At 41.9% G+C, this 10750-nt stretch overlaps 1 protein-coding gene across 3 annotated transcripts; it reads left to right on the top strand.

Moving 5' to 3' along the window:
* Window positions 1-927: 927 nt before the first annotated feature.
* Window positions 928-10437, top strand: dnajc14 (DnaJ (Hsp40) homolog, subfamily C, member 14). 3 transcript variants are annotated; one of them, XM_053653343.1, is made up of 8 exons: window positions 928-1752; window positions 3172-4485; window positions 4597-4695; window positions 4986-5092; window positions 5221-5340; window positions 5494-5654; window positions 5843-5945; window positions 6730-10437. In XM_053653343.1, the coding sequence occupies exons 2-8, from the start codon at window positions 3427-3429 to the stop codon at window positions 7001-7003; spliced, it is 1923 nt and encodes a 640-aa protein (XP_053509318.1). In that variant the 5' UTR covers window positions 928-1752; window positions 3172-3426; the 3' UTR covers window positions 7004-10437. The 3 variants fall into 3 exon arrangements, with proteins under 3 accessions (XP_053509318.1, XP_053509320.1, XP_053509319.1); XM_053653345.1 differs by having other exon boundaries at window positions 928-1768; XM_053653344.1 differs by having other exon boundaries at window positions 928-1861.
* Window positions 10438-10750: the final 313 nt, after the last annotated feature.

Here is a 10750-nt window from a genome sequence, read left to right as displayed (position 1 = left end):
ATCATGCCCAAATGTAAGTCAAATGGCTGATAATATAAAGTTGTAAAAGGATGGTGACAGAGATAGGAGGATGTGTGGGAGTGTATGCGTGGGTGTGTCTGTCTGTGAGTCAACCCACATGGATATTAGTCATGGTGGTGTTTCACCTAACCTGAAGAATATTCTAATGTTCGTCAGAAGTGCTATTTAATAACGATTAGACGACACCTACGCCACTGTGAAGAAGCGAGTGACACCTACACTACATGTACACTGCGCCACAGATGCCCATGTCACACATCTGCTGCGGTGGTGATTATTTTACATCGTGAATGTCAGGACTTTAACTAAAACACAGTTTTATGTCAAATGCAGCCTAACAGAATAAATGAAAAGAACATTAGAAAAGGCCAAATATCTAGTGAAAAATGCAGCTGCAGCATGTGAACTTCAGCAAAATTCAGAGTCATTGTCTAGGATTGTTAAAGTAATTATTTCCAAAGCATTGATGAATTACTTTTTAGTTATCCATTACACCTCTGATGGAACAGAGATGCTGTATATTATTTTGTACATAAATTGCATTTGTTTAATTTATATGTTTGTTATGATTAATATAGCTGCGAAGTGACCTTGAGTCTGTGAAAGAAATAAAGCTCAAGTAAAGGACAGCTACATAAAAATCAGGCCTAAGGACAGTAACAGATGAATTGTACTTTGCTGCATTGTGCTTGGTCTGCCACCTTATGGCACATGTAGATTAAGAAACTCAAAGAAGGTTCGTTTTTAATCAATATTGTTGCTAATATCTTTACTTTTGATTGTCTGTTATTGTAGATATTAGTGATAATATTCAGGATTTAAGCACCATTATAATCTAAATTATGTATATGGACCAACTTGAGATGGCCAGATAGGCTGTTAGACAGTAATGTAATTATTACCGGAGTATTTCTGGGATTTATAGTCATGTCCGAATCTGAATCAGATTCGGACATGACATATGAAATTTTAACTTTCTGCACGTGCATGGGACTGGAAAGATTATGTCGTATTTTAGTACTCTATAAAACGATCAGTAGAAATAACCTCGGATAATACACCTGTATATCTTGTCTGAATTGGCATGTTGGTTAACAGACTTAGTGACGTACTAATTATGCAATTTGCATGGCGACGCCCCTTACAACCAGTAAAGGTCTTATAGTAAAGGTCAGAACAATTAGTTTGTATTAATATGAGGTGTGTAGTACATATGGAACTTTTGGAGCACATGAAGTCACTCCCAGGTTATCCCAACGTGTGAATCAATCATAATTACTACAGACGTCTTCCATCAACATTACTTAACGCATATTGGTCTGGAAAAACTAATCCTGTCCGAATAGGACTCTAGACCACCTGATCAGCAGGGTAATTAATGTATGCTGTTTATGTGCAAGACGCAAAACCGCGTTTACCAGCAACAATTTACTGATTTATTTTTTTAATTGTTAATGTATATAAAAATATCCACATCCGAGCACTGAGTGTTGAGTGAGCGGTGACATTTCATTTTGATTTGGATTATATTTTATTCCTAAAGTTGTTTTATTTATTTATTTATTTATTTATTTATTCTTTCTAAAGTTCATCAACTCTTTAAAACGTTCAACTTTTCTTTTCTAACGGTCCGGAACGGGTAACAACTCAAAGCGGAAGTCGTTCTCTTACCCCGGAAGTGAATACCGTGGAAAGGAAAAAAAAGAGAAACAACAAGGACAGCGACGTCAGGTAGCGAGTTGGCTAAGTATAAAATCAGGGTTGTTTTTTTTCTAATTATGAAATTGTACAGAAGATTTTTTTTACAACATATTTCTGAAAGATTGGATTAAATATCAGCGTAAGTGTTTAGCGAGCGTTTATTTTAATGATCATGTAAAAGTCGTTATGCTTGTGCTAAAATTCTCAGTCTGGCCAATGAGTTGTGTTGTCATGGCACTTCGTCTTTTAATAGAAATAATGATAATAATAGTGAACTTGATGTATTTAGCGCGAATTATAGTGGTTCTAAAGTGTATTAATAGTAAACGTTAACGTTTGGGGCAATAAAGGAACAGCAGATTCATGTGTAGGTAAATAACAGGACAGACCTGCAGTACAACCAAAACAAACATGAACACGGAAGAGAAAATGGATTTAACAACAACAACAAAAGATTAAAGTCGAATAATAAAAATATGATGAGCCTCGGTTATATTTCTGTCGTGCATGCATGTATTTGTTCATATTTAACTACGTGTTTATGTCTTTGGCTCTGTAAAGTATTAGACTGTAAGTGTCGTTGCTCAGTTTGGTTTCATTTCTGTATTCAGTTTGTAAGTGTGAAGGAAACCCCTATCCGGTTGGGGATGTGATGATGTTATGATGTGATGTAGTCAGTCCCCGGAGAGGTGTGTGTTTCACAATCAGTCAAGTCTGTGATGTTAGAGTAGTGCCTGGTGTCGAAATGTTTCCACAGAGCTGCTGGGGAAAATAATAACAACGCTGTTAGAAATGTAAAAGCAGAAATGTATATCGTACCGTCTGAATCTTGAAGTCAGATTGAAATTTTGTGGTGTGCAACCTAAATGTACACGTCTGATCAATTTCAAAACAGATAAAGAAAGTGTCAAAGGCACAGTTTATACATGAGGCGACTCTCAAAGCGCTTCACACTGCCAAAGCGATGCGATTTAACCGAATAAAGCAAAAGTCAAATAGCGAAATGGATATAAAGAGTAAGTAAGATCAAAAATAAGGTTGGAAGAGAAATTCCTACTCAGTCTGTCTGTTAATTCGCATTTTTTGAATCACTTTTGAAATGACGTCTGTGTAACTCAAACCCAGAACAAAGCAGCTATGTGAAAACAACCTTTATTTCATCAGCAGCTGGCGTTTTCTTTTTATCATGCAACTAGAAAATGTTTGGAAATGAAAGAACAGATCGTGTTGCAAAGACTTTCCATATTTACTGATGTCACGTCACAGTGTCGTGTTTAAACGATGACGAGATGAGATGTTGTTCAGCAGTAATACGTCACGCCATGTGTATTGGAAAGCAGGGTTTAAATAGAAATGTTTTAGGCTGTTTTATTGACCGATGCCAATGATCTAAAGTTGATTTTGCTGTCTGATGAGTGATCAGACTGTTTTATTTTGTCCTGTTTGCAGGATTCATGGCGTAAATCTGCACAGATTAACCTGTGTGTGATAATGGACTGGATCAGTCATGTACGATTCCAAGGTTTCGTGGTTAAGCTTTGCTTGAGTGTGTTATGCAGTGCTTAGCAACACAAATTCCAAATTATACTGTGCTAACCTGAACCAGACATTTCCTCATCCTCCTGGAGATTAGCACACCGTGTGACGGGTAATGACGGACCCCTGAGCATCCTCTGTTTTGGCTTTTTGAGAACGACGGACGTCATGGATGATCCAGAAGAGTTGAGAATCGGGACGCGTCTGGACGACGGACCGGCGAGTGGGGGCATGTGTGAGGAGTCTGTGCCGAGTCTGTCAGAGGAAGTGGAAACATCTCGGGAGGTGCCGGAGGATCCGAACTCTGAGTCCCACGGCGCGAAACAGGGTGAGCAGGAAGACCCGGAGAAGGTAGAAGAGAGCGGATACGCAAGAACTAACGGGGGTATGGATCAGCTGGAGGAAGACGGAAACGGTGTGTTCGATGAAGCGGACGATGAGAAAGACGGTTGTAGGAATGCCGCCACAAAGGATGCGTCGGGATCTCGCGGGAAGAAAGGAAAGTCGAGAAAAAGCGGCTCGGGTTCAGGTGAACAGTTTTCGTCCTGGATGTCGCCTCTGTCCTTTTCCTCGTCCTCTGGAGCGAGCAGACATAAACAGATCCGCCGGAGGAACCACCACTATCACAACCAGGGCCGTCTGAGAAGACAAACCGGCTTCCAGCTCGTGGCGACGTTCCGAGATTTCCTGTCCGAATCCGTCAGCCCGTGGAGTATTTCCTGCATCCATATGGTGGTGGATCTGATCGTGTCTCTGACCCACCACTGCGGCGTCGCCGTCGAATCCGGAGCGTTTGCACTTTACGACCTTGGCATGTTCATGCTCTTTAAGGTCACTGACGTCCCGGGAATGAAGCAGGATTTAAGACGTGTAGTGGATCGAACCCGGAGTTTGGCTGCAGCTCTCGCGGGCTGGGTTTACAAAACCACGTGCTCTGCACGCCGCATGCTGGTTTCTGCTTTCAGTCTCATTAGTAGCGTAGTGTTCCTAAGTGCCGGGGTCATGAGGAGTGTTGTGGAGAGGCTGGGTGGAGACAGAGGCAGGCGATGGTGGCTCAGTCTTCAGAACTGCTGGATATTGAAGAAAGGAGTCACGCTTATGGGAAGGATTAGAGTATGGTTGTGGAAAAGTGGCTCCGAACACGTGACCGTGAATCCAGAGTCTCCATCCAGGATGGAGCGGAGTCAGCCTGGACAAGAACTCGAGAGACTGCTGGCATTATCACAGGTACCTCAGAGTGATGTTCTCCTGATGTGCTCATATTGCTGCTGATGTTTATTTGTGATACGATGTATAGCAATATCAATGAATGAAAATAAAATCAACCGTCTCGTGCAGATCCCTGAAGATGAGCTGGACCCGTTTAACGTGCTGGGCGTGAACACACACGCCACGGAGTCGGAGCTTAAGCGGGCCTATAGACAGCTGGCTGTACAGGTGAATAAATAAATCATCTAAATCACCACTTCGGCTTTATAAACACTTCCATTCTTATTCAGGATTGAAACCAGCGTCTGATTAAACGATAACCAACAAATAACACATTTTGGATTAATTCTATTCCTGAAAAGGTTTATAGTGTCTCCTCGCCTGTCAAAGGTGGTGTTTAAGGGGGCGTGGCCTTGTACTGAACTCTGAAGAAATGGCAGACTGCACCTTTAATGCGATATATCTGTGGTATGTATATATGGTGTATTGATTTCCTTTAACTGCTGCTGTACATTTAGGTCCATCCAGATAAGAACAAGCACCCTCGAGCCGGTGAGGCTTTTAAAGTCCTTCGAGCAGCGTGGGACATCGTGAGCAACCCAGAGACCCGGCGCGAGTACGAGCTGTGAGCACACCTTTAAAAAATGACAGTATCCTGTATATTTATTTATTTATAAAAAATTTTTTAATGAGTTCGGTTGAGTCTCACAACTCTGACGCCACAACATGATCCTTTTTTTTTTTCAAAAACAGGAAGCGAATGGCAGCGTCGGAGCTCTCCAAGTCGATGAACGAGTTCCTGACGAAGCTGCAGGACGACCTGAAGGAGGCCATGAACACCATGATGTGCACCAAGTGTGAGGGCAAACACAGGTAAGGCATTTAAAACAAATATTGTATAAATATAAATCACGAATTAATCACAAATCCTGCCGTTAGTATTATCATAAACGTGTCGCTTCATTTGAAAATGCTCATCATCTTTGCGTTTTTATTCCCTCGCTCTGTCCGGGTTTGGCCCTGCAGGCGGTTTGAGATGGACCGCGAGCCTCACGAAGCGCGTTTCTGTGCTGAGTGTAATAAACGGCACGGCGCTGAGGAAGGAGACCTGTGGGCTGAGTCCAGCATGCTCGGTCTGAAGATCACCTACTTCGCCTTCATGGACGGAAAAGTCTACGACATCACTGGTATCTGGAATTACACTGGTTCTTATATCACTGATTGTGTACATGTCTTAGTGCTTTTATGTGTGTGTGTGTGTGTGTGTGTGTGTGTGTGTGTGTATTTATATTTCTGAACCCCAAGCCCAGGATAAATAAAGTTTATGTTTAATTGTTTTTTAGTGAATTTTACTGATTTTGTGTTCCTCACACAGAGTGGGCGGGTTGCCAGCGAATAGGAATCTCCCCTGATACACATCGTGTCCCCTATCACATCTCTTTTGGCTCCAAAAGTAACAGCAGCTCCAACCGCCACAGGTAACAACCTTTATATTTCACTTGGGGCGGCTGTAGCTCAGGTGGTAGAGCCGGTTGTCCACTAAACGAAGGGTTGGTGGATCGATTCCCGGCCCACATGACTCCACATGCTGAAGTGTCCTTGGGCAAGACACTGAACACCAAGTTGCTCCCGATGGCAAGTTAGCGCCTTGCATGGCAGCTCTGCTACTATTGGTGTGTGAGTGTGTTTGTGAATGTGTGAATGAGACACAGTGTAAAGCGCTTTGGATAAAAGCGCTATATAAGTGCGCCATTTAGCATTTAGTAATGAACACCAGACTAAAATGTATCTAATGTCTAGTGACAGAAACACGTATATCAGTCAGAAGTTTTACTGAAACACAATAATACTGTCTGTGAAATGACACGCTACTGAGACTGACAGACACACAGGTCATGCCTCCTTCGCCGAGACAGACACACAGGCCACACCTCCTTTGCTGAGAGAGGTACACAGGCCATGCCTCCTTCGCTGAGACAGACACACAGGCCATGCCTCCTTCGCTGAGAGAGGTACACAGGCCACGCCTCCTTCACTGAGAGAGGTACACAGGCCACGCCTCCTTCGCTGAGAGAGGTACACAGGCCATGCCTCCTTCGCTGAGAAAAGTACACAGGCCACGTCTCCTTCGCTGAGAGAGACACACAGGCCACGCCTCCTTCGTCGATATAGACTCTCGGGCTACACCTTCTTCACTGCCTTATATAAATAAGCAAAGTTACATTTCCTCTCTCTCTCTCTCTCTCTCTCTCTCTCTCTCAGATCTCCCTCAGGCCATACCCCAGCTCCAGGCTCTCCCTCTGACCTGCACGATTTCTTCAGCCGTATTTTCCAGGGCGCGCCGGGCAGCGACGCCTCGTCCAACGGTGGATTTTTCTCACCAGGATCACCCCCGAATCACCCCGGGGGGGCCGGCTCAGGACCGCCTCCTCAGCCCGGCTTGTTTACCCAGCGAGGAGAGACGAGCGAAAGCTGGAGCGAGGTAGGAAAAGGACAGCGTAGGAGGAAAAAAGCACGCAAGCCTTTTCAGCGCTGAGCGCCGGCACGATGATCTACAATGGAGGAGAACATCGGACTGCGGCGACGCTTGTGTTCTGTTCTTGACAGACAATGGACAGGTCGAGGGAAAGAACGGAGGGGTCTGTGATTGCGCGCGAGATAATGTCCATGCCAATAGGAACTCGAGAAGACATCGGTTTGCGAAAGAAAAATTCAACAATATCAAAGTGTTTTTTTGTTTTTTTTTTACTATGAACTCATCCATGCAGAAAACAATTATTTTGCCCATGGTTTTTTTAAAATGTTATTTTTATTTGTTTTGCTTCCTGTCATGCAGGTAGACGATAGCATGGCTTTCTCAATGAAGTTTGTGTCGTTTTTGTTTTGGTTGTTTTTTTTGGCATCAGTGTTTTACGATTCTTCTTAACAATCGGCCATGAAGACACCTCAGGGATGATCAGATGGTCTGCAAGGGCAGAATGACACACACACAGCTCATAATATCATCGTAACGATCGTCCGTAGTGGTTCAGTTTCATTTATACTTGAATTTATTTTGCGATGTTTGTTTTTTAAAGTTTGAGTTTTGCCTCGTTTGAAGCAGAGGTTAGACGTGAGGTGCAGAGAAATGTCATAAAGCCTCCATGAGGACAGACTGTTTGGAAACATTTATTATTGGGTTATAAAGACACGTTAATATTGTCCGTGTTTTGTTTTGTTTTATTCCATATGAAGTTTTCTAAAACCAAAACTGGCATTTTTCTAAATCGTCAAATCACAAATTAAGGCGAGATTCACAATTTCTTACTTAGCGTAAATGTAGTTAATCAGCCAAGGCATGTTTGGTGTCTGGAATTTGCACCTTTACCCAGCACTTGCACTCACACACACACACTCACACACACTCACCCACACTCGCACTCACACAGCAACAGGCAACAAGTGAGTTTTGTTTTTCCCCCTGTGTAAATTCTATGTGAATTAGGGCCTTGGTCCCTCCTAAGACTCCGCCCTTCTCTGTGCTGACTCTGAAGGGACCGCTCCACAAGAAGGTGAAATAACAGTCATGAATTAAGAAGGAACGCATTTGAACATCAGTTTAGACAGCCAAAGCTAGTGTTTTTCTCACAGCACAATCGCCGAGGCGATTTAACGGCGAACAGACAAAAACATTTAATCGTCACCACCGGTTTCATTTAGGAACAAGCTTATAATCTATTCACCTACATAACGTATCTATTAGAGCTGCAGCACTACTTTCAGTCGTTTTATTAGTTTTAGTGTTCCTAATACAATGTTTCTTACTTGAACCTAACCCACGTTTACACCGACCTGTTGTTGCGCCAATTTTTCATTCAGCGTAAAATCTGTACAAAGAATCTCAGGAGCGAAGTGTCCATTTTGACCTAAATGATGTTTGATGACTCTACAGAAGGCAGCCGTGGTACCGAGTTGGGTTCAACGCTTCAGAACGGCTCGCGACGTTGGTATGAATGTCACCTGAAACCCCAACTTGAGTTCCTTACTATTTTTAGCTCGCACTTCATGTGGAATTTCGTGCTCAGAAAATGGAAGAAAAAACACGGCCTCATGTTTTAAGCAAAGGAAACACGGCCGTGCTTATAAACTTTATAACCACGTACAGTATATTGGAACAGATAGGCTGATAGGTCACGCCCACAAGATGCTAGCTAGTGTGATCTTGAACAAATCTTATCTATAAACCATAACTGAAAATTTGAAATGATGCTCAGTATAAACACGAACTCTAACTAGTGGGGTTTTTTATGAAATGAAACTGAACGATGTCTATGAACTTTTTGGGTGAAGCAGACTTCTGGTCATCGTTAATGCTTGACTTGTCTTGGCTGAATGACTGCATTTAGATTAAGAGGGACATTGTGGACAGTGCTTCTGTGTTTTTTTTTCGCCAAAACCACTCATGACTTTCTGCAAATTTACACCTGGAACCTCTCCACTCGCTTGGAACTGACTGAAAAAATGCAAATGGAACGATTTAAAAAACAAAACAAAACAACGAAGCACTTTGAAAGAGAGAGTTCAGAGGAAAGTCACGTGAATAAGAACGATGGCGTGCGTTAATATTTGGACGCTCTGCGACATATTGACCGCGTTTATTCATTCGTCTTCAGCGGATGCTTTATCCTGGTCAAAATAATAATTCATCATTTTGGGAAGTATAGTGGTGAAAACACAAAGAGATCCTTCATTTCACACACACACAAACACACTTCTAGGATAGAGTTACGCTAATTGAGACGGTTTCTGCGTTTCGTTCATTTTTATTAAGGCAGCCAATGATGATGAGAAAAGAAAAAAATACACCATGATTCTCCTGAGACGGTCACTTTAGAGTCACGTCACACACACACACACACACCTAGGGCACACGCTAACAGAACACGTGACTTGGGTTAAATATTGTGATGCGTTCTGAGAAAACTGTGTCCAGATTGATGAATATTAATGAGCCTGATTAGCCTTAAACAAATTAAGCGGACCTTCTGTTTAATATATATATATATATGTGTGTGTGTATTTTGTTTCTCCACATCTTCGTCACACTGTCATGTCTACTACAGAAGTGAGACTTATAACTGTGCTGGACGATCGTTTACTGGAGATTAGGCACGTGCTGATACACTCAGATACACAATATATCGCAAAAAATATCGGTATTAAAGTCACCTTACGTTCTCGGCATTACCCTGGGGGCATAAGGGTGGACGGTGTGTTTTATGCAGCAAAAGTTCCATGTTGAGAGCGATCCTAAGAAAAAAAAAATGCTGGTGGTTACAATGTCATAAGATTAAGCCACGCCCTCACCGACACACTAACGCCCGTCACGACGGAATGGTATCGTGCTTATGCCGTAAAAATGGAAATTGCCATGGAAATGTAAAATTTGCACGTGTTTAATCTCAACTCTGGGTCTGAATATCATCAAGAGTTGTGTCATGTTTATTAAATTGGACTTTATTTTAGCTTGGATGTTGAGCTGTAGCTGGATTCTTCTTTTTTGAATTGTTGACGTTGCACAGAGTGTTTGTATTTGATTTGTTTTTGGGGGTTTTTTTCTTTAAAAAAAAAATCGATTCATTTCATATAAAATTTGATTTGCTAGCGAACGCTTTACTTTATATCCGACCTGTAAGCAGCGCTCCTGATGAAGTGAAGGCGCTGTGTTTCCGGTTCCAAGAACGTCCCAGAACAATAAGTGAATTTAAACCCATATGCAAAAAGATTTATATAATAAAAATGAAAAGTCAGACAATCATAATATAATAATAATAATAGTAATAATAATAATAATAATAATAATAATAATAATAAACAAATGGTGCGGGACACTTTTGGAGTCTTGAAGGTTTATTTCATCCAGTTCCCATAATGATTAATTGCTGCTTCTTTTCATTGTTTCATATTAAAGTTGATTTCTGTAAGTTCAAAGTGTCTTGTTATTTTTTTTCTTCTTCTTCTTCTTTCGTCAGTGGTGTTGTTGGAGTGTGTGAAAACTGAAGTGCAGCTGACACTTAAAGGAGAAATCAACCCTGAACGAGTTGACTTTTTTCCAGTTCAAACTTCTTTTCATCAACATGTTGGTCTATTTTCATTACATTACCCACAATCCCATTCTTCTACCTGCTGATATTGTTGCAGCGGGCTTTAACCCTCGTTTCATCTCTACCTAAAGAGAGTACTGCAGCGGCGCTTTAGTCTTTTAGTCCGCACGTCACCGGAAGATGGTCAGGGAGATGTATTT

This window comes from Ictalurus furcatus, chromosome 21 (genome assembly GCF_023375685.1).
Source record: "Ictalurus furcatus strain D&B chromosome 21, Billie_1.0, whole genome shotgun sequence".
NCBI classification, from domain to species: Eukaryota; Metazoa; Chordata; class Actinopteri; order Siluriformes; family Ictaluridae; genus Ictalurus; species Ictalurus furcatus.
The sequence above is the reverse complement of the archived record's forward strand: the minus strand, read 5'-3'. Positions and strand labels throughout refer to the sequence as shown.